The sequence below is a fragment of the Aspergillus pseudotamarii genome (genome assembly GCF_009193445.1).
Source record: "Aspergillus pseudotamarii strain CBS 117625 unplaced genomic scaffold BDV38scaffold_27, whole genome shotgun sequence".
Taxonomy (NCBI): domain Eukaryota; kingdom Fungi; phylum Ascomycota; class Eurotiomycetes; order Eurotiales; family Aspergillaceae; genus Aspergillus; species Aspergillus pseudotamarii.
In genome coordinates this window covers 226,884-248,512 of record NW_022475041.1, presented here as the reverse complement: position 1 = coordinate 248,512, position 21,629 = coordinate 226,884, and the positions used below count along the sequence as shown (strand labels likewise).

At 47.9% G+C, this 21,629-nt stretch overlaps 9 protein-coding genes across 9 annotated transcripts; 4 read left to right on the top strand and 5 right to left on the bottom strand.

The window, feature by feature from the left end:
* Positions 1–727: 727 nt before the first annotated feature.
* On the top strand, positions 728–2,507 carry faeB-1 (putative feruloyl esterase; the record flags this gene model as incomplete). Its single annotated transcript, XM_032062119.1, has 2 exons — positions 728–1,094; positions 1,150–2,507. 2 exons carry the CDS (start codon positions 728–730, stop codon positions 2,385–2,387), a joined length of 1,605 nt encoding a protein of 534 aa, XP_031913528.1. The 3' UTR covers positions 2,388–2,507.
* Positions 2,508–2,699: 192 nt separating this feature from the next.
* BDV38DRAFT_292911 (oxygenase MpaB family protein) lies at positions 2,700–4,306 on the bottom strand (the record flags this gene model as incomplete). The annotated part of the gene is made up of 4 exons (XM_032062118.1): positions 2,700–2,994; positions 3,060–3,786; positions 3,857–3,885; positions 3,947–4,306. The coding sequence occupies 4 exons, from the start codon at positions 4,304–4,306 to the stop codon at positions 2,707–2,709; spliced, it is 1,404 nt and encodes a 467-aa protein (XP_031913527.1). The 3' UTR covers positions 2,700–2,706.
* Positions 4,307–4,968: 662 nt separating this feature from the next.
* BDV38DRAFT_292909 (Zn(II)2Cys6 transcription factor domain-containing protein) lies at positions 4,969–6,539 on the bottom strand (the record flags this gene model as incomplete). The annotated part of the gene is made up of 4 exons (XM_032062117.1): positions 4,969–5,359; positions 5,517–5,918; positions 6,029–6,340; positions 6,394–6,539. 4 exons carry the CDS (start codon positions 6,537–6,539, stop codon positions 4,969–4,971), a joined length of 1,251 nt encoding a protein of 416 aa, XP_031913526.1.
* Positions 6,540–7,312: 773 nt separating this feature from the next.
* On the bottom strand, positions 7,313–7,586 carry BDV38DRAFT_246807 (uncharacterized protein). The gene has a single exon (XM_032054601.1). The coding sequence runs from the start codon at positions 7,543–7,545 to the stop codon at positions 7,372–7,374; it is 174 nt and encodes a 57-aa protein (XP_031913525.1). The 5' UTR covers positions 7,546–7,586; the 3' UTR covers positions 7,313–7,371.
* A 98-nt stretch (positions 7,587–7,684) lies between these two features.
* Positions 7,685–9,833, top strand: BDV38DRAFT_283008 (putative MFS monosaccharide transporter; the record flags this gene model as incomplete). The annotated part of the gene is made up of 10 exons (XM_032059941.1): positions 7,685–7,829; positions 7,883–7,935; positions 7,994–8,266; positions 8,316–8,393; positions 8,441–8,836; positions 8,883–8,923; positions 8,974–8,988; positions 9,034–9,323; positions 9,373–9,458; positions 9,516–9,833. The coding sequence occupies 10 exons, from the start codon at positions 7,685–7,687 to the stop codon at positions 9,831–9,833; spliced, it is 1,695 nt and encodes a 564-aa protein (XP_031913524.1).
* A 2,135-nt stretch (positions 9,834–11,968) lies between these two features.
* BDV38DRAFT_246804 (GPI anchored serine-threonine rich family protein) lies at positions 11,969–12,914 on the top strand. Its single transcript, XM_032054600.1, has 2 exons — positions 11,969–12,565; positions 12,741–12,914. Exons 1-2 carry the CDS (start codon positions 12,128–12,130, stop codon positions 12,756–12,758), a joined length of 456 nt encoding a protein of 151 aa, XP_031913523.1. The 5' UTR covers positions 11,969–12,127; the 3' UTR covers positions 12,759–12,914.
* A 751-nt stretch (positions 12,915–13,665) lies between these two features.
* BDV38DRAFT_283006 (CVNH domain-containing protein) lies at positions 13,666–14,402 on the bottom strand (the record flags this gene model as incomplete). The annotated part of the gene is made up of 3 exons (XM_032059940.1): positions 13,666–13,730; positions 13,784–13,908; positions 13,957–14,402. 3 exons carry the CDS (start codon positions 14,400–14,402, stop codon positions 13,666–13,668), a joined length of 636 nt encoding a protein of 211 aa, XP_031913522.1.
* Positions 14,403–17,457: 3,055 nt separating this feature from the next.
* Positions 17,458–18,842, top strand: BDV38DRAFT_292901 (pyridoxal phosphate-dependent transferase; the record flags this gene model as incomplete). The annotated part of the gene is made up of 2 exons (XM_032062116.1): positions 17,458–17,542; positions 17,605–18,842. Exons 1-2 carry the CDS (start codon positions 17,470–17,472, stop codon positions 18,840–18,842), a joined length of 1,311 nt encoding a protein of 436 aa, XP_031913521.1. The 5' UTR covers positions 17,458–17,469.
* A 128-nt stretch (positions 18,843–18,970) lies between these two features.
* On the bottom strand, positions 18,971–20,579 carry BDV38DRAFT_271309 (MFS transporter; the record flags this gene model as incomplete). The annotated part of the gene is made up of 4 exons (XM_032057289.1): positions 18,971–19,050; positions 19,102–19,275; positions 19,336–20,424; positions 20,483–20,579. The coding sequence occupies 4 exons, from the start codon at positions 20,577–20,579 to the stop codon at positions 18,971–18,973; spliced, it is 1,440 nt and encodes a 479-aa protein (XP_031913520.1).
* Positions 20,580–21,629: the final 1,050 nt, after the last annotated feature.

Genomic DNA, 21,629 nt, shown 5'->3' with positions numbered 1-21,629 from the left:
GGAAACCACTTGAGACTGTAGAGGGCGGCATGATATACCGCCCCTTACCAGAAAAGGAGATATCAGACTGCTCATGTTAAATCACATTGAATGGCGGAGGCTCCTGTTCACCTTCTTTTTATCACCAGACAGTCATGATGCTACAGGATCCAAAGGGAAGAAAACTTTACAACATTGGCTGAATTCAGAGCACTGTGTGGAAAATAGGATCGCAACTATCATCACGATGCATTACGTCAGGACATACAAAGAGCCCATTCTGAAAGCCTTTGGCATACACCAAACGGGTACGCATGAATCGGCAAATAATAATACTGTTGATTACCGACTCCCAGCCGTGTTTATGGGAGCGCGGAGAGGTGTCTCGATCACGGAGAAGGGCTTCGAGGAGAAATTGTGGAGTGCGGGGGAATTGCGGATATTTTTCCACTAAATCTCCCACGGTACATATAAATGCCGATCTCAACTACATTGGACCTACTCAATCTAAAGTTTCGCCGAGGCTTCCAGATGTCCTGTATTTTACAGTCTTACCCCGGTATTTGGTCGCTACTTTTCTTTATTCACTTTTGCCGTTTGTGGGGGTCCCCAGTCAGGGGTATCATTTTGATACCTCACTTCAAGATGAACAACCCAGCTGGGGTAAAACCTTGGGGAAACTTATAAAGTCGGGCATATGGCTCGGGTAATCTCAACTGCGCGGTAGCATTACTCTTTCATACTCGCCATGCGGTTATTATTGACTTTGTTTGCTGCAACCGCAGCTGCAGCTGCGGTTATAGAACCATCGCCCTCTTCTGACCACAATGGTTCTTCTTTCCAGGCTGAATGTGAATCATTCAAAGCAAAGATCAAAGTACCTAATGCGAATGTCCATTCAGTAACCTATGTCCCGGCGGGTGTCAACATCTCCATGGCCGATAACCCATCCATCTGCGGTGGAGATGAGGATCCAATAACCAGCACATTCGCATTTTGTCGCATTGCTCTCAATGTAACCACTTCTAGCAAGAGCCAGATTTTCATGGAAGCCTGGCTGCCCAGTAATTATTCCGGTCGATTTCTGAGCACAGGAAATGGCGGTCTTGGTGGCTGTATGTGACCTTTCCTTCCTAGCCTGCTCCGCTCTAACTAAGGATTGTCGCACAGGTGTCAAGTATGAGGACATGGCCTATGCTGCAGGATATGGATTCGCCACTGTTGGTACAAACAACGGACATTTTGGTAACACTGGTGTCCACTTTTACCAAAACCCAGAGGTAATTGAGGATTTTGCTTACCGCGCGCTCCATACCGGCGTCGTTGTCGGGAAGGAATTAACGCAAAGCTTCTATCCTCAAGGTTATAACAAATCATACTATCTCGGTTGTTCCACTGGAGGGCGTCAAGGGTGGAAATCCGTTCAGACATTCCCAGATGACTTTGACGGTGTCGTGGCTGGTGCACCGGCGTTCAATTTCGTTAATCTGACCAGCTGGGGTGCCCGGTTCCTCACCCTCACGGGCGACTCCAGCGCAGAGACCTTCGTGACCGAGACGCAATGGACTGCCGTACACAACGAGATAATCAGACAATGTGATCCTCTGGATGGTGCGGTAGACGGCATCATTGAGGATCCAGATCTTTGTCAGCCCATCATTGAAACTCTACTATGCAATGCGACCCAATCCTCCACATCCGGTACGTGTCTCACCGGAGCGCAGGTCCAGACAGTGAATGCCATCTTCAGTACAACCTACGGTGTGGATGGCTCCTTCGTCTATCCGCGCATGCAGCCCGGATCCGAGTTGGTAGCCTACCACAGTTACTACAGCGGGACGCCATTCTCCTATGCCACAGACTGGTATCGTTATGTGGTATACAATAACACCAACTGGGACCCTGCAACCTGGACCCTGAAAGACGCCGCGATTGCCAGCGCTCAGGACCCCTATCAAATCTCCACTTGGAACGGCGATATCTCTCCCTTCCAGAAAAAGGGCGGTAAGGTCCTTCATTATCACGGCATGGAAGATGCAATCATTTCCTCCGACAGCTCAAAGGCCTACTATAAGCACGTTGCCGATACAATGAACCTTAGCCCCTCTGAGCTCGACAACTTCTACCGTTTCTTTCCGATCAGCGGCATGGCTCACTGCGCAAATGCAGACGGGCCTTCTGCAATCGGTGAGGCGAGTGGAACCTTTTCGGGAAATAGCCCAGAGGATAATGTTCTTCTCGCCATGGTTCAGTGGGTTGAAGAGGGTGTTGCTCCTGATTTTGTTCGGGGTGCCAAGCTGAATGGCTCTACTGTAGAATATCGCAGGAAGCACTGCAAGTATCCTAAGCGTAACCGATATGTCGGGCCCGGTCCGTCCACCGACGAGAACGCCTGGGAATGTGTATAATCTAGATTTTATCAAATTGAAGATTATATCCAAGTATTCCAGTCACGGGAAACAGGGGGTGGCATTGGAAGCCAGTGTTACTGGAGAAGTGCTATTATAGTACAATAGAAGAGACCATTGAGCATGACAATACATAGAATTGAATATTTGAAATACACGGTTATCACGGTACAAAGAATATAGCCTAGGTCTTTCCACGACTCCACCACCAAGTCTTTCGCTGGCATCCTCATAGATACACAGAACGATAGTTGTCTAAAACGAATCATACAAGTGTCAAATAATAGATCATAATATGTACCCCACTCCTGAACTGATATTAAACACGTATAATATGACTCAGATCTGGCATGACTTGACTCCCTAGCAATACCTTTGCCGCTGCCAGGTAGAGTCCAGTACTGAGGGTGGCAACACTTCCAAAGGCAGCAAGGAGTCCCATATAGGATAGGACCTCAATACCGGGCCTTTTCAAGATGTAGGGTTTCCGCTGCCCTTCTTTGGTTGTTCGGTTGAGGCTGGGGACGTATTTAAAGTCAAAGATTGTTTCCTTCCCTAGGCCCTCTTTTTCATCCATGAGATGGTCCCACATCATCCGGCGGCGAGACTGCAGTTGAGATTTCACGGTTAGTATCCTACAACCACATGTATAATCACGAAGGGGTTTCATACTGCAAAAATATATCTCTCGATGAAACCAATCCGCGGCACCGCTTTGGCTTGTAACTGAACCGACAGACAATATCCCCACATCAGCATTCGATAATACAAACTCGTTCGTGGAATGTGGAGCTCATCGGAAAGCTGATCGCCGTTGAGTAACCGGGACAAGGCGTCCATGAACTCTTTCGAGGCATACGCAGGAGCGGTATTCTCCATTCCTATTACAATGTTCTTGGCGAGGATTCTTCCAGTATCGGTCGGGGCAAATTCATTGATGAGCAGCGACTCAGACCAAAGTTTTGCCTTGGCGGCACTTTCAAAGGGTTCGGCTGGGGCGCCCATATACCAGGCCACCAGGCGCCATAAAGCGATATAATCTTCCTGCTCTTGCTCGCTGAGGTTGATGCCCTGGCGCGGCAGCCCTAGCCAGATGACAGTGCTGCTATACGTATTGATGGTCGCAAAGGCATCTAGATCGTTGATGGGCAAGCCATATTTTTGGACGTCGTAGTACGTTGGGTCTCGCTCCACCAGGCTCATGATCTTGCGACGTACGGCTGAATGCAGGAGTCGGACTCGAACGCAAGCGAGGTGGCCGTCTCCTCCCGGTCTCATGCTATCCACGGAACTGTTCACTTGAAATGCGTGTTGGGCGGTTTCTAATAACCGACGACGGACGACATTGGCGCCGAACCCACCAGTCCGTGATAATGTTTCTCCTACACGAATAGCGCCCCTATACGTTGCTGGAATTAGATCTTGAACACGTTAAGTGGGAGTTAGACGGAACTGAAAGGCATTCATACATTCCACCGAGTAAGCTATTGTATGTGAGCTAAAACGCGATAGAGGGTTAGCAGGGTCTCGTGTTCAACGCAGATATAGAACACCCATACCGAGTTCGCTATGGGGAGCATATATCGCCAATACACCTCCTGGCCGCGTTGAATCTGTGCCCAGTCCACCCAGTCGGGCACCGTATTGATCTGGGACCACAGCTCCTCGAGTTTCGGGTGGTTTTCATGGTTGCCCTGCAAAAGCGCATACCGGTCTCGTTTTGAAATATTGCCACCTTCATCGTTGGCAGGGGCAGGTAACTCGTTTAATATCTCATTGCATTCATCAGCCAAGCTGTCACAGGAGTGGATCCAAGACTCGAATTCGCTCGCAGGGCGATGCTGATCGGTCCACTCGAAACTGTAGTCCCAGTAATGGTACTCGATTCGGTTTCCTTTCCCGTTCTTGGTCGCAGACATTTTTGTGGATTAGGCTGTGATAATCATTGCAAAACATCCCCTCGTCCTACTATCAATGAATGATATATACGAGTTGCTGAGTATCGTGACCTATCTAACCTTGCTGCCCGCGGACCGAGGTCCGCATAAGGAGCTACATCTCATGTTGGAGGCATGGGACAATGAAGCCTTTCTCGTTAGTGGGAGCTACGGTGTTGTGTCGATCCATAGTGTTGTATGATACGCCTACAGAGCTTCAGGTCGCATGATAGGTGCTAGCTGAAAAACTCAGGGCTTTCACATGCGCTAAGCTACGTCACATCGAGGTTCTTCTGCCAGAGTAGGAGAACAGCAGGACCCCGCACTTAGAATATAAAGGAATGAACTTAAAGTGCAGCATAAACGTTCCTCTATGCGCAGCATAACCACCCTTCCTATGCCGAATCCGGCATGGTGAACCCCCTCGGTCCGAACATCATGGGCGGGGTCAAGCCCTACATCTATCTACCTATACCTTACTACACATATTTCCTTTCATCCCAGGACTACAGGCAATTACTCCGGACATGTAGATCCGAATTGCTCGTGATTATAAGCCTCACTGTTTGCGATCAAGTGACCCCCGGAATCATTTTCCGCGTCGCTACAGTACATGAGGTAATGCTAAGAGGCATTATTCGGATCTAATGTACCCGGGGACACATCATCTGGCGAGCCAACGTGACAGCTAATTCTAAATCCCACAGGTCTTCTCGGTGTGGCCAAGACTCTAGGTCCTCAAGTGCTCTGTGCCGAACTCCTAGGTTATCACATTTAACGATGACAAAGAACAGAGGTGCAATGGTCCTTGTTTCCATCAGCAGCGTGGGACAGCGAGGGGTATTTCGGGGTGCAATTTCCATCAGACTGCCTGTGACAGTCTTCGTTTGATCGATGGCATCGTTGAACCGTTCCGTGGATATACTACGGATAGTTTCGCTACACTTTATCAAGCATATGTCCGTAGTTACGGAGAGTACCGCATGATGCATACGTAAACCCGCCAGGGCCCTTCGCTCCTTTCCCGTCAGAAGTCTGCAACGAATGTTTGCCTCCTCAAAAGCGATCTAGCGCCTCTGCGAAGCCAGCAAGTTGCGCCTGTTGTTTCCTCTGCTCCGTACGTAATATGCCCTAGTTCGCAGAAATATGAGTTGCTGAGACAGCCTAACAGAGAGTGCCAAGCGTGCAAAACTGGATAAAGATCCGGTCGCGGACGATCCACACGTCCTGGCTGGCCTGGTAATCCACCATTGACGGTGGGTGTCCGACCTGGTGCACGAACATGTCTAGATCCAGCCCCTCGTGTAGCTTGGAGACACCGAAATGTGCACTCTGAAGATCTAAATCCATTATTGCAGCGGCGAAAGATAGTTCGATGTGTCGCTCTACGGCTGAAGATGGATGGGTGTGGTATAGGGAACTGTAAATGGGCCTTTGCGACTCGGCACCCAGCAGCTTGACTCCGTTTTGAAGATGAACAATCGCTAGGTCATACCGCCCATGCGTCAACTCGAAGACCACGAACAGTAGACAGTATATCAAGACCTTATTCTTCACGCTCGGATTGTTAGAGTTCGTCCGGGAGATCAGATGACTAACCTCTCCATTGTATTGACCCAAGGCGAAGCGGTGGTAGTGATTCGTCATATCCTCTGGTAACACGGGCATACCAGTCGTTCATACTAACTGTTGTAAGGCGCTCACAGGGACGACGCATGACAGATGGCTGGCTCGGCATGACTCATTTGAGGTGTAAGCCGTTCCCACATGTGGTGATCGAACAAGACGTTCATCATTGGGATAGTCGAGCCTTGGAAAAGAGAGAAACATCGTCCCTCATCGGATGTTTGATCTGGGAGCACCGATCGCATTCGATGTACGCTGAGAGGTGTGCTGGGGGCAGGCCCTTTCTTCTTTAGAGGAAGCCGATCAAGATCGTAGCCGTCACATTGGCGCCCAGTGGACACACAATTCAAGCACCTACCCGGTAATTCGTTGCATTTGACATGCCGTATTCTAGCGAGGAAAATTAGCGAGACCGTCCCGGGTCTTCGGCTTTATCTACGGACCGGCATGTGCGGCATCCGGATCTTGACCTAGGAGCTCGGGCTGTACGTATCCTTTTAGGTTCACTGGACTCGGGCAAGCCTCCCATTGCCGTTAATCGAACTAACTGAGGTACTAAAGGCGGACGGAACCACCCGGAGAGTGTCATGAGAGCAGAGGAGAAACCACGTCAGCTAGTTGTACAGTGGGAGTTATTGGGGATTTAGTGTAGCGGCTAGGTAAGCAATGTTGCATTAAATAACTCGTTAGGGACTAGCTAGCTAACTAGTACTTTAATGCTTGTTAATCCAGTGCCAGACTTGGCAAATCGTTTAGTCTAAAGAACGAGTGGTGATATTCCCGTAATTGGAGATTCGAGGCTTTCTAGGAAGGCAGGTAGTAGCCGTCCTTATTTCTTGATTGTAAGAGAAAGATGTTGTCCGGGTAACACCATGCAACTAGGGTATATTCGAGAGAGATATCATCAATCCAAGGGGGATTCGGGGGATATTCCCGCGCTTTAGGGCCTGAACTGATCGGAAAAAGTCTCATCCGAACCTCCATCTCTCCACATCTTCCCCCAGATTGAACCCACATCATTCCACATCATCCTGTAGAAATATACGGAGCAATGATACCTATGGCCCACGCCACGTTGTTTGCACATGGGTGCCTGGCATGCAGTTCTTTTTCTGTCGTTTCCCCCCTTTTTTTCTCTTCTCTTTTTTTCTTCTTTTTTTTTGCCTTTTCAAAGAATCTTCCCTTCCCTCCCTTATGCGAGAAATAACACTAGGCAGAATGTATACCTTAGGCCTATTCTTTACGACATGCCGCCCAGCCAAGACGACTTAATATACCTTAGCCGTAGCCACGAAGCTTAGTCGTATTACACAGAAGACTTGTTTCCACAGGTCGGTAGCGTTGGACCATTCGAATACTCCGTAGATTTATCAGCCCTTACTTATCAGCCCCCACGGGGGTAAATAGCCGGGGAAAACACGTCAGTGGGAAACTCTGGCTAAATTAGCCCAGCGATCTTTACCGGAAATCGGCAAGCTTGCGGAGGTCAGAGAAACAGTTGCAGAAGGTGCTCTAACTCGTGCATAAGAAGACAAAAAGCCGTTATGAGCCGGGACCCCAGGACTTTTTCCCCCGAGAGAGCTTCTGATCGGCATCGACTACGGCGGCCTCGACTATCTCCTCGCTCAACTTCAACATTTTCCTCTATAGTAGCCGCTCTTACAGAACCCTTTCCAGCTCGATAGGGCACATTTTGTCACCGAATACCGACGCCTTTTGCTTCGTATCCCCAAAATGGCGGGTGGAATGGCGTCTCAGGGCATCTCTGCCAAGCGCGCAGAGCTTGCGGGAGGTAAAGTTGGATGGCGCGGGCTGGTCAGCAGCAGGAAAACGTTCGGCATTGCGCTGTTCGCCTCGCTGGGCGGATTGGTTTACGGATGTATGTCGAGCCTATCCGAAACGTTTGATGATGCGAAGATTAACAGTTGTCAGACAACCAGGGCATGTTCGCCCAAATTCTTACTATGCGGTCCTTCATCGATGCGGTATGCGCGCAGTAGCCCGTTGCGCCCCCATAGCACCTACTGATATGGTATGATATAGACCCAAGGATATGCAGAACACACGGGTACCGCTCAGGGTATGCTCACCTCCATTCTCGAGCTCGGTGCCTGGTTGGGAACACTCGCCAATGGATATTTGGCTGACGCGCTGGGTCGCCGTGTGACCGTGGTCGTGGCCGTGGTGGTGTTTTGCGTGGGAGTTATTGTCCAGGCGTGCACTACGAACCCAGACTTCGTTTATGCTGGTCGGTTTGTCACCGGTCTGGGAGTCGGTAACCTGAGTATGATTGTCCCGCTTTACAATGCTGAGCTGGTATGTGCGATATAACCCCGATATGGATGACGTTGTCTCACTCGAGCAGGCTCCTCCTGAAATTCGAGGATCCCTAGTCGCCGTTCAGCAATTGGCCATTACATTCGGTATCATGGTCAGTTTCTGGGTAAGTGCCATGCTGCCTTTCGCCTTCAGGCTCCGCTAATTTGCTAGATCGGATATGGCACAAACTTCATTGGCGGAACGGGAGAGGGTCAGTCGATTGCCGCTTGGGAAATTCCGGTTTGCATTCAAATCCTGCCCGCGCTTGTTTTGGCGGTTGGCATGATGCTGTTCATGCCTCAGTCGCCACGTCATTTGATGAATCAGGGCCGTGAAGAAGAATGTTTACAGACCGTAGCTCGTCTGCGCGACGCTTCTGTCGATGATATGCTTGTCCGCATCGAATTCTTGGAGATGAAGGCGCTCCGCATGTTTGAGGAAGAGACGGCGCGGAAGAAGTATCCGCAGTATCAAGATGGGTCGTTGAAGAGCCGTTTCATGATTGGGCTGCACGATTACATGTCCCTCATCACGGATAAGTCCCTGTTCAAGAGGACCACTGTTGCGGTATGCTTACTCGACAACATTGTGTGGCGACTGCTGACGATTGTAGTGTTTGATTATGGTCTTTCAGCAGTGGAATGGCATCAATGCGTAAGTCTTCTTATGATTAAGATTCTATAACATGTGCTAACCCACACTAGAATCAACTACTATGCGTAAGTCCTTGGCTGCACCAGGTGGGCCCTTCTAATAATTCATAGCCCGCAAATCTTTAAAGATCTTGAGCTCGGTGGTGCCACTACTTCATTGCTGGCCACCGGAGTAGCCGGTATCTTCGAGTTTGTCTTCACTATTCCAGCCGTCCTCTGGGTCGACAATATTGGTCGGAAGAAGATCCTCATTGCCGGTGGCATTGGTATGGCCGTTGGTCACTTTATCGTGGCGGGTATTATCGGATCTTATCAACATACCTTTGCCCAGCACAAGGCTCCTGGATGGGTCGCAGTAGTCTTTGTGTGGATTTTCATTATCAACTTTGCCTATTCATGGGGTCAGTCGAACCATGTCCGATGTCCCTCAGCCTTGACTAACTGCCGTAGGTCCTGTTGCTTGGATTGTGGTTTCGGAGGTCTACCCCTTAAGCATGCGTGCCAAGGGCGTCAGTATTGGTGGAAGCAGCAACTGGGTACGTTCTATCTCTGATTATGGTTTGGTGCCATCATTCTGATCGGTTTATTTCTAGCTCAACAATTTTGCCGTTGGTCTCTCAACCTCTCCCTTCCTTAGTGCCTCGAACTACGGTACGTTCATCTTCTTTGGATGTATCACCACCATCGGTGTCATCTGGGTGTGGTTCCTGGTGCCCGAAACCAAAGGCCGCACCTTGGAAGAGATGGACGAACTCTTCGGCTCCGGAGGTATGGCTGCGGAAGATGAGGCCCGGAAGCGACGGATCGAACGTGAGATCGGGCTCTTGGCTCTCTTGGGTGAGGGGCCGGAGCATTCAGCCGATGAGAAGCTCGCCGAGAAGCCTACGCATGTTGATAATGTATCGGAGTAGTGCTCTGGGGGTTAAGTTGTTTGATTGCCGAGTTAGTACCGGCGGTTAAGCTACGCAGAATGACGTGACCTGTGCTAAATAGCTGATGGGTGTCGCAGAGGACTGCTTAATTTTGGACTATTAATGTATATCTCTCCTCATGAACATGCTGTCCTTTCGTAGCCGAGGCAAAATTGTACTCAGTGCATCTTTTCCTATACAGGAGCACTACGACTACGTTGTATGTTACGGGCATTAGGAAAATTAACTACTATCGCCTAAGTGTATCCACGACTTGATACCATGTCCACTGATCAATCAGACCACAGCTGCAGCGACCCAAAGAAAGATTTGCCAATGATCTTGATTCCACGTCCCACATTCGGCCTGGGCCGTCATTCATGTGGAATTTCTCCGCATACTAAAGTATTATCCTAAATCCGATATCCCCCATCTTCCGGATAAATTCGTATATTTAGCCTGAACTCCTATGGCCGACTGCTAACGCCCTAATGCCGTCATACCGCTGCTGGCAATCCCGAAAAAGCCGGAGGCAGATACCGGTAGAATGAAGCATCGGTACATTGTAGAGAGTTCTAAATACAAATTATCCTTACTCCCATAGCACAGACGATATGGTACAGGCTTTGCTCACTCACCTTGAGTTTAAATCTTTATGCGTGGTTTTTACTAATCATCCTCGTGGTCCGCTACCTCGGAGCTTCTTGGCCCGTGCACGCTTTGCTTCTCCTTCGGATGTAAGTAGATAAAATAGCATAGTTGAGCAAGTAACATAAACCTTCAGACTTCTATTCCATTTATGAGCTTTTATTTCCAATAAAGCACACTTGTTAGCCATTCAAATCCCTATTCCACACCGTTTTTGCGTTGCGTCAACAACTATCTTCAGTGTCATGCTTTTCCAGTTATATATAATCGCACCAGGAACCTTGTAGCACACGAGTAGTTATACCAGTGCGATTAGTACTATTATAGCTTATGTGCAGCAGTTCCCCTTCTTTTATGTCATGGTTACTGATAAGCAGCACCCTCCCCTATTTTCTTCACAATTTTGTTTTCTTTCAATTTCTTTTCTCAAGGGGGTGATTCGGCAGGTGGCCGTACACGATACGCATTAACACAGAGGGAGAATTACGGCTTCCACCAAGTCTTCGGAGCTTACTCGCATGGATAAAAGCTATACAACCTGTCAACCCGCATGGCTTTATGTAGGTAGTTACCACAATCTGCACTATCCTTCCAAATCGGGAGAACCGGACAATGAGCTTCTCTAGGACTGATTTTGACATTTACATCTTGCCTACAATTGGTCTTTTACCGCTCAATTACTTTATAACAATTATTCTTGTGGAAATCTCAATATGAGAACAGATTCAACGTGAAATCCGTCCGTGGTGAGGTCCTACCCTTTCAATTAGTTGCTCGTCATGTCTTAACATCCGAAGCAGCGTACGACTTTTGACTGCCTAGCCCAGGATCACTATTGTGTTTAAAAAGTTCAAGTCCTAGTGTATAACAGAGAATTTGAACTGGAAATGTCACCTTAGGTACTGATGCTTAGGGACCCGCCGTCATAAACCTTTGGCCCCGAAAGAAAATAGAAATGAAATGGTCACGTGACAGACTCGACCTACTCCAAGTTGCTGGGGTGGTCTGTATATCGGTTTACAGCCAATTAAGAATGAAGCCTGCGCGATTTATAACTAATGACTGCTTATGTCCGTCCAAGGTTACATACGAAGTAGTTCAAGAATGAAGTGGCACTGGTTCCCAATTTTATGAGCCTCGATCCATCTATTTTGGAGCATAAGCCAAGGCACTAGGCGAGCACAGACCGTTGGGTTTCATTGCCCGTTCAAACCTCACCAATTATTGAGGATTCCACGAGCCCAAGGAGGCTTACGGGCGGAGCAAAAACCGTTAGTTTAATTGACTATCATTTCCCTGAAAGGTCATGGGTTCGTCTGCCCTATCTTTAATTTCCGGCAAATGGAACCACTACTTACTTAATTCTCGTCAGTCCCAGTTCCTTAAGATCTATATTTTGGGGTGAAGATATATCCCTTTTTTCTAACTATCTGTCATTCGTTTGTCCAGTTATCCGAATATCAGTCGCTCCTTTTTTTTTTTTTTTTTTTTCTTCAGTCCTTCATTTGGTACTCTCATTTTTCCCTTCCAAGGCCCCTTTTTGCCAATTGAGTCAAGGGCTTTCTGTATCAATTTTCGGGCCAGAGACCTCCAAACCACAAAAGGAATTGCTGTAAAGGAACTTTGAACCCCAAAAGAAAGAAAAAATGCGGTTTCTGCTCCCCTTTGTCATTGGGCTCACCCCCATTGTTTCCGCCCTCAGCATCAACAAGCCGGGCGCCAACTCGACATACGCCGCCGGATCTACTATAACGGTCAACTGGACTACGGTGGACACTGACCCCACCGAAATTAGTCTCTATCTGTGGAACTTTGTCTCCTGGCCTCCCTCTTACGTTCCTCTGGCTCAGAATGTGCCCACCGCCGATCAGTCATACTCCGTGCAGATCCCCTGCGACACCAACCCCGAATGGGGTTATCAGATCAGCGCCATCAACGGAACCAATGTCTACATTATCCACGCGCAGGGTGACCGGTTCACAGTTTCCGATGCTGTGAATGGCACCAACTGTGCCGATCCCATCATCCCACCCCCAGCTTCCACCTGCGGTCCCACCAACGCGGTGTCGACCGTTTATGTCACGGTGAGCCCTACTGGTTCCAGTTCTCGTCTGATTCATCATCATTCCTCCCACGGCTTTCATTCCAGCCACCACCCGCATTCCACTCACGCCCTTCCTGCTCCCTCCTCCACTGTCACTGCCTCTTCCAAATACGTGAAGCCCGGAATCGTGCCTAAGACTATTGGTTGGTGCTCAGACTACTCCCACCCCGTGACCTTGGACAAAGTCCCAACGCCGACCCCGGTACCAACTGAACACAACGACGCTGGACTCTCTACGGTGACTGCTGCACCGAGTGAGGTCACTGGCGAAGCGAAGATCGTGACGATCACTACCACGGTGTCCGTACCTGCTGCTCCGGGGGACGAACAATGCCTTTTTATCTGAACACGACGATGCTGTGTTAGAGAGTGATCTTACTTCTTCGATACTATGTATTTAGTATATTCTTTTATTAATGGAGATACGGTCCCACTATATCGGAAACCGTACCAGAAACACTTCCGCTATGGTAAATGTATCAATATAAAGCACAACTCATCTTCCAGTCGCAAGCACGAAGAGGTTACATTTACCTTCCGCGGTTACTGGTTTTTACTAGGTGTAGGCCAGCCGTTACATAGTTGATTTGACACTCGTCTCTGTACTATACGGTAATAACGCAGGTCTCCTCCATATTAGTATCTGGCCGTACTCTAGTACAGTATAGTCAAATTCCTAGTAGAAAGTACGAAGAGTTGTCGCCGTGTCATGGCAACAAAATTAGGTTAACACAAAGAAACTCTGTTGCCCGCAGCCGCTTCCCTCCCGCAGTCTATGGTGCATTTGGCACCCCACGGGATTGACAAGGCTTGGCAATACTCATTTATAGCTCAACGTTAAATAATAAGGATCATATATAAGGAGACCATGTTGTGGGTGGGCGGCTTAAGTGTAATCAACGCGAAGAAAGCCTCAGGGTTGGTAATATATTGGAATCTTGATGGTAGCAATACCTGCCACTACTACCTATAAACATATCCACAACATCTGCACCCATTGATACATACGGGTAGTTGAAAGAATGAGTAGGATTATATGTGTTCTTTGACAATGTCAGGGGAGACCCTTCATCAAGGAACTTAGATAGCATCCGCGCGGCGGTCATAGCATTGCATGATACCATCATTGTTCCACACCATGATATCTTTGATCCTTCCGTTAGAACCCAACCATGATGCTCAGTATAAAGAAACATACCTAAGTCAAGCTCTGCCTTCTTGAATGCACCCAACTGTGAAGTCATACACACGCACTGTAAAGTATTTGGCGACTCTTTGAGAACTTGACAACCAGTACATCCGGGATTTCCCCAGAAATGACCGCTATACCTGGTTACTCGTAGCAATATCACAAGGGGGAGATATACATACTTAGCGTGCGGTTCCATACCCCCATATGTGGTCCGGATGCAGAAGTTCAGGTCTAGAGAGCTCTTCTTCTTCTCCCCGTTTGACCTAGTACATTCTGCTTCCAGGTGGTTGCCACCCTTTGGAACGGTAATCTTGTCGCAGGTCTTCGAGAAATCGGCCTTAGGCTCGCTTTCATCCCGACGGATGGCATGAGCAGAGGCGGAGGCCAGCAGAGCTAGGAGAGTAATTGTCTGGGGTAGTTGCATATTTATCGGTGAGTCGATGAGTAGTGGTGGATAGAGGGAAGAGATGAGTTCAGAGAGGTCTGGGGGTTGCTCGTTCAAGTTATTTATGTCGCTACTGCCCCTTACATGTAATCGTTGGTTCGTTGCCCTGCCCCTGAAATAGGTCTTTGTTCTCTTGCCCTTCATTTCGGGCGCTGGTACCTTAAGGCTTGGATATTCCATGTTGGTTCATCATCTCGGTACCTAATTCCTCAAAACTATTTTAAGTGACTTTCTCCAGCGAATGAGATTAATAACAGTAGGCTCAAAGAGGCACAACAGGCGGGAATTAATCACGACTTCTCCTTCGTCAAGCCAGCTATTGCCCGACTCTTCTAATTACCAATGGGAGTCACGCGCATTCTTAATGCAAACGGGAAGAAAAATATACCGTCTTAGGGGAATATCCTAACGCAGGTCGGGAAGGACGATCTGATGTCTTAAGCCAAATGAAGGCAAAGTTGAGTATTGCTGGCGTAGTAAAAGGCAGTGCACATCAATACAATACGTCTAGAGAGTGTCGGGCGTAGGAGTATTACCTCCCCAGATAAAGAGCATTCGGTACCCCAATCAGATGCCTGAGGCAGAGACGGATGTTTCTTCAAGAATGAATCTTGAACAATCATCTGTGACAATTATTCAACAATCTTCTGACCCAATTCATGGTGCTATGGACCAGGCGTATCTGATTATCTATCAGGATGCAAGTATTCTATTTACATAACAGATTCATGTGGAAACACAGCTCGTCTTGATTAGCCAGGAAGGCGCAAAGCAAGTCATGGAGACGGAGGAACCGATTCATAAGATGATGATTTACAGTGGAGCTGTATGCATGCGATACCAGAATGTCTACAGTCTTCTAAATTATCACCTCGATTCATAATATTGGGGACCTCTAATGGTGAATGTTCATACCTTCTCGTCTTTGGCTTTCCAACAACTAGGACTTCAATGGGATTAAAGTAGACAGATGAGGCTGTCCCGCACTGGTTTACTGCGCCAGTCGTTTTATGTTGCTTCTGCAGAGGGCCCACTCGGCATAGTCGTGTATTGTGATCGCGCCTGACATCAATTTATATCGTAAAACACATTAGTTGCTTTTCATTAATTGATCGGGGTCTGATAGATTTTAAGCCACAAATATGCTTCTAAGCGAGTCTATTATCCTGTGTTTGTACCTGTCCCACTACAGTGTCAGCGGTTCCCATTCATTTACAGACTGATTAGACATGACGCTTCGAGATGCTCCACTCAGCTAAAACTGGGTGTAGTACCCCGACTTATGATATTGATGCTTGCCCTTAGGTTAGTATACTAATATTATATTATTAACTGGGCCTCTGTGTCAACCTTTCTTTAGATCTTCTGCTTAACCTCTTGAAAATGATCTCGTGTCACACGTGGAACACCCTCAAGTTCTTTTAAAACTGCGTACTACCGAGCAAGAGCTTCAGATTCGTCAGGAATCCGACGACCTTCTACCTCCTCTGGGCGACGTTATATCATATATCGAGGGTCTCGATAAATTGTCCACGTACCAACTTTCGGATTCTACAGTCTTAAAAGGCGTTAGTTACTTAACCAAGCGAAAACAACTTTCAGGTCTCTCTTGCTGGGGATGCGCTTTTCTGTGAAATGGCAAGTAACCTCCATGCTTTGTTCGAGCGCGAGGTCCGCACTCTAAGGAAGTGTCATCTTTGATCCGATCTGGTGTCTCAGTTAATTTCTATACCTCGTCTTCAAGGAATTATTGGTTTGACGAAGGCTTTCCGGGGATGCTATTGGGGGCCGTTCCTCTACAACATCGCCTCTCGGATATCGATCTGGAATATATTTCTATGGATGAGCGCTGCAGATGGGCCGCCCAGATTCATGGATAGTGTGGTGAAGTTAAATGAGCATTGCATTTTCTGGGGGGAGGGGGGGGAGGGTTTCAAGACGGATAGCGTCTTGATCGACAATGTTACTGAGGGCTGGGTTGACGAAGAAATTGTTGGAACTAGGAAGGGCAACTTGCAGGGGTTAGAAAACATCATTAATTCCTTGGGTATCAAATTAAACAACTAGTAAATAGGCGGTCATCAAGCCTTTTGCTCATCTTTACAAAATACAGTGCATGCTCGAGACTATTGCTCTGCTTTGGTATACACACAACGCGTCAGTCTACTAAGCACTAGCCCACGGGTCGAGTGTTGCTGTGCTGTGCTTCGCTGCGTAATGATGCATAAATTGAAGGGGAGTAGAGGTGTGACAATGTTTTTAAATGATGACTTCTGGCACAATCCATCTAGGGTTGCGATGTGTGCAGGGAAGTAGCTAGCCAAATACAAACCCTGCCAATATTGGTCACCTGACTGTCAGCACCGAAATTTACCAAGCACTTGGGGGGTTAGAAGTCAAAGACCAGGCTTCATACGGACATGAACCAAGAATAAACAGAATGGAATGAATGTACTATAATGAAAAGCACGCCATGGGATTGATGTTTTCACGGATGATACAGTGTGTATTACCTTACACCTCGGCCCAATCAGAGTTTGTTTTAACATGGGTGCGCCGACGGAGAGACACGGCTCACATCTTAGGCACAGAAATCCCGTATAACGCTCTGGAACAAGAGAGGAAAAGGTATTTATGTGTCCTTCTCATGCAATATAAGCCAAACCGATATATTGCTCCAGTTAAAATATATGACCACCATATAAATGAAGTACTATCCCAGCTCAGCAACTGCGCGGGGATAACATTCGCAAGAGGGCAATGTCTTATCAAGGCCCACGGTATACAAGCCTAATACAAGCTGAATACAAATAGTGTTACAAAGACTCAGTGCGTGGGCTTTGGAAAGAAATTCCAATTCCATCCCGAGAGTATGTATGCTGGAAACACCATGCATGCTGATGGCTAGATAGGTCACCACCCCCTTCATTGGATATCAAGGAAACCGCTAAGACAGTATATTCGCGTGTATTGGCTTGGTATTACGCGCGAAAATGAATACAAGTACATTTCCCTGTCTTGTCCCTTGTAAAAAACGTGCATTAGAGTGAACCTAAGTCCCATTGCTGCATCGATATTGGAGATGATGGGACATCCTCTAGTTTCCTTCTATGGATTAATAGAGGTCCCCACCCCGCTCTTCAGCTCATCTTGTCTTGAAGAAGAGACATTAATTACGAAACATTTTGTTGGCAAAAAAAAGAAAACGAGGTCTTAATCTCTCCACCCTCCACAATCTACGGCTGCAATGAAAACGAAATTCGGCAAGCCAATGCGAAAGCATTTTCTCTTCCAAAATTCGTGGCTGAATATGAACCATGGTAAGAGAGTCATCCTACCACATGTATTATATACTCTGCATAATGACATGGTTCCTGGACAGGCTCTTTCGGAGCTATACCCCGGTGTATCAGAAAATGCTTGCATGAGAAACAAGACCTGGTAGAGTCCTCTCCCGATTCCTTTATTCGATTTGACTACGCCAAACATCTACTGGAATCCCGAACAGCAATCGCTACATTAGTCAAAGCACCGGTTCAATCAATTGCTTTAGTTCCAAATGCTACAACTGGGATTGATACAATTCTCCGGAATCTAGAATATTCCCGTGGCGATTATATTCTCACGTTCAGTACCGTGTATGGAGCAGCCGAACGAACAGCGCTCCATTTATCCGAGGTAACTGGAGTCCAAATCGCCAATATTCCCATAACATATCCTATGTCCGACGCGGATATTTTGTTACTGTTTCTTGCAACCGTCCAAAATATCGGAGCAGACCAAATCAAGGTTGCTGTATTTGATACCATTAGCTTCGAGCCTGGCGTTCGCATGCCATTTGAAGCGCTGGTACAGGCTTGCCGGGAGCGAAACATTTTATCTTGTGTGGATGGAGCTCATTGCATTGGTCAAATCCCCATCAACCTGGAAAGCCTAGACCCGGACTTCTTCGTGAGCAACCTCCATAAGTGGCTGTTTGTCCCCCGAGGTTGCGCGGTCCTATATGTTCCGCCGCGGAACCAAGCTTTAATCCGAACGACGTTTCCAACCAGTTGGGGGTTCACGCCTCGGTCGACTATTTGCCGATGCCAGTTCCAGCAGTCATCGGATCAATCGGCCTTTGAAAGGCTTTTCGAGAGCGTGGGAACAATGGACTATAGTCCTTTTCTGTGCGTCGCCGAGGCACTGCGTTTTCGGAAGCAAATCGGTGGCGAAAACGCGATCATGCTCTACAATAGTCAGCTTGCCAGGGAGGGAGGGCGCATCATGGCGCAGATCCTGGGAACAGATGTCCTGGACAATGCAGAGAGCACCTTGACAAGAGGGTTGAGTATGGTCAATGTCCAGCTTCCACTGCATCTAAAGCGTTTGCCTGGGAAGGAAACCGTGGATTGGATTTGTAGGACGCTGGTCTCGGAATATCATACTTTTACCCCAGTCTTTATTCATGGCCACAAGATATGGACTCGTGTGAGCGCCCAGGTGTATCTTGAGCTAGATGATTTTGTCTTTTTAGGTCATATATTCAAGGATATCTGCGACCGGGTAAAGGGAGGTGTTGTTGGAGGGAACAGTGACACAAAATCATTGATGCTGGGTAAAACAACCGGGCTCTGTTAAGGGCGCAAAATTATTAATCAGGTTACAATTTTTATTGATCCTCCTCTCCCGCCAAAGCATCGTAATGTAATGTTACAAGAGTCATCCTCCTTTCATCTGACAAAGCGACCGCTATAGTTCTCCAATGATTATAGGTGGTGGCCCGGGCCCATGTTCCTGCTACCTCCAAAGACCCAGAACATGAGTGAAAGGAACCATAACAGAGCACCTGCACTGGGTGAGAATGGACGTTTCGGCTGCCAAGGAGGGGCAAACTTACAGAATACTACGTTCATATGATAGTAGCTGACGGCTTCAGATAAGAAACCAGAAATGACTGGGCCGAGCATCATAGCCAAGTTGGCAGCAACGCCGGCCATCGAGAGCGCCCGAGGTTGGCCACCCTGGGGTCCAAAGATTTGGGGATTCTGGGCTGTGAGTCCCTTGACCACCGCTGCACTGCATCAGCCGAAACGTCTATGCACACCGGGAGGGAAACACCAAGAGTACCTACCAGTCACCTCTAGAACTCCTATGCCCCCAAGGAACGGAATCACAATCCCGATCACAAAAATCGTGATCACATACGTAATGGGTCCATACCTGTCTACACTGGCCCAAGGAAACTGAGGATCCCCTGGAACACCTAAAAGCAATAGGCAGGGTGCCAGCGCACACAGGCCAATCACGGTGGGAATCTGTGTTCCCACACGGTCCCGCAGCCAGCCTACTAAAGGTCCGATAAATATGGAAGGAAGTTGCAAGATAAGAAACAAGACGCTTGTTTGTTCCGTATTCCAACCAAAGGTTCGGTGGACATGCAATGGAAGTGTGGCGTCAAAGCTAACCATCACTGTTGTAATGCCCATTGAAGTGAGCAGCGCTGTGATGACCCGGCCATTCTTGAGCATAATTCGATAAAAGCTGGCAGGCCCATTAGATGTGTCCGGCTTCAGAGGTTCAGCTGCGACAGATTCGTGACCCTCCGTCGTATCTGATAGAAGGCTACGGCTTTCTTCCGCCAAGTACGCAGTCGATGGGCTGTTTGGCACGTCAGGGTCATTGAGTACCTGCTGACCATGCTGGGAATCAATCATCACCAAACGTGCCACCAGGTCCAGAGCCAACACAACAAGCGGCACCGCCCACGTCGGCCAGTACCCACATTCCTTGAAGACGAAGCCTGACACCACCGGCCCGGCAATCGTACCAGCCGATATAAACGAGTCGACTGTCCCCATTGTTTTGGCCATGTGGTCTTCGGCGACGTGGTCAGCAACTGTCGCGAGACCGACAATCCAAACCACTGATCCGGAAAGGCTCTGCAGGATTCGGCCTAGAAATAGGATGCCAAGGGAGTGAGAACCGGCAACTAGAGCCGTTCCAGTAATCGCCCCAATGAGTGAGATCAATAGAGGTCCTCGTCTATTGGTCAAAAACCGCTCACTGAGATGGCCAATTAATGGACTGGCAATGACTGCGATGAACCCGTGGATGGCCAGAATTGCAGAGGTAGTATGCTGGATGTAAAATGGATCCATATGCAAGCGATCCGTGATCATATAGCCCAATATGGGAACCATGAAGCCATAGAGAAAGGTTTCTACTGGGGTCAGATAAGGAGCCGAGAATGTAACCAATAACTGAATTAGTGTCCATACCAGAGAACACAGCAACTGTGATGCAGAACACCACAAACACACTCGACGAGCGCCATCGATAGCCCCAAGGCTTCGGGTCGCTACCCAACACTGCCATCTCTGGCCTTAATTCCGGTGATCTCTGAGGAATCGTCACGTACACTGAGGTTAGGCGAACGTAGACAATGACATTTCCTTTGTTCGACAGAGATCCGGCATCAACTTCATTAAGATAATAACACTCAATCAATGGTCGGAAAAGGAATATGGTTCTTGTGTTTTCTTCTCCCTAAAAAAGTTTATTGATCATTTTATTCCTCCCAAGATTTAAAATAACATTTTTGGTGAGACTACGCGGAATCTCTCCCTTTCATTAGCGTGGTACAAGGCTGCATAGTCTATCGAAATTGGGAAAGCCATGACCCCTTTTGTTGCAGAAAAGAGAGAAGAAGAAAGAAAAAGAAAAAGGTAAAGAACAGCTGAGCATGGGAATGCGATTCGATATGGCATGAGAAGCCTTTCATCGATATCAAGTATAGCACAAAGGTCTACGATGCTCGATCGCATGGGTCGGAATAGCACCCTATCAGGGATACATGCAGTCCAGATCAAGAAGAACATAAAACACAGCAGACAGCTGAAGATTCCATTTCGAGGGGACACTGGATCAGGATCGACCCGCTTCAGTCATTCCGCAGTGGAGCCTCGTGTAAGGCACATCCAATATTTGAAGCAAGCCACAGAAAGGAGGTTGCAATCTTCCGTCCCCTGCATGATTCTCAGCTGATATACATATTTATTACCACATTCGTCTTATCCGTGCATTCCTCCATTGAAGTCGTCTGGCGAACCAATGCAAAGAAGCTGATCTCGGGGTGGGCATTGACCAGGCAAATATCACAATTGTCAGTGCATGAAGTGAAGATTATCTGTGTATCTATAAATTTCTGCATTCTGGACGGGCACATGGCTACGAGAGTTGGGAAATGAAGTAAGACGTGAAGTGATCGACAAGCTGACCTGCTTTCTATTGATGCAAGTTTCAGCTGCCAATATCTGATGCATGTCGATCTAGCGGTCAGTGATTTTGATTTTACGTGTTCCGTTCCCCTACTCAACATTCCATCCTCCACTGTTAACGATATTTAGCGGCTATGGCATATTGAGC

What these genes read in the sequence shown, in the direction of transcription:
- BDV38DRAFT_246807 (XM_032054601.1), bottom strand. Translation starts at nt 7,545, where the DNA reads ATGCCGATCAGAAGCTCTCTCGGGGGAAAAAGTCCTGGGGTCCCGGCT.
- BDV38DRAFT_246804 (XM_032054600.1), top strand. Translation starts at nt 12,128, where the DNA reads ATGCGGTTTCTGCTCCCCTTTGTCATTGGGCTCACCCCCATTGTTTCC.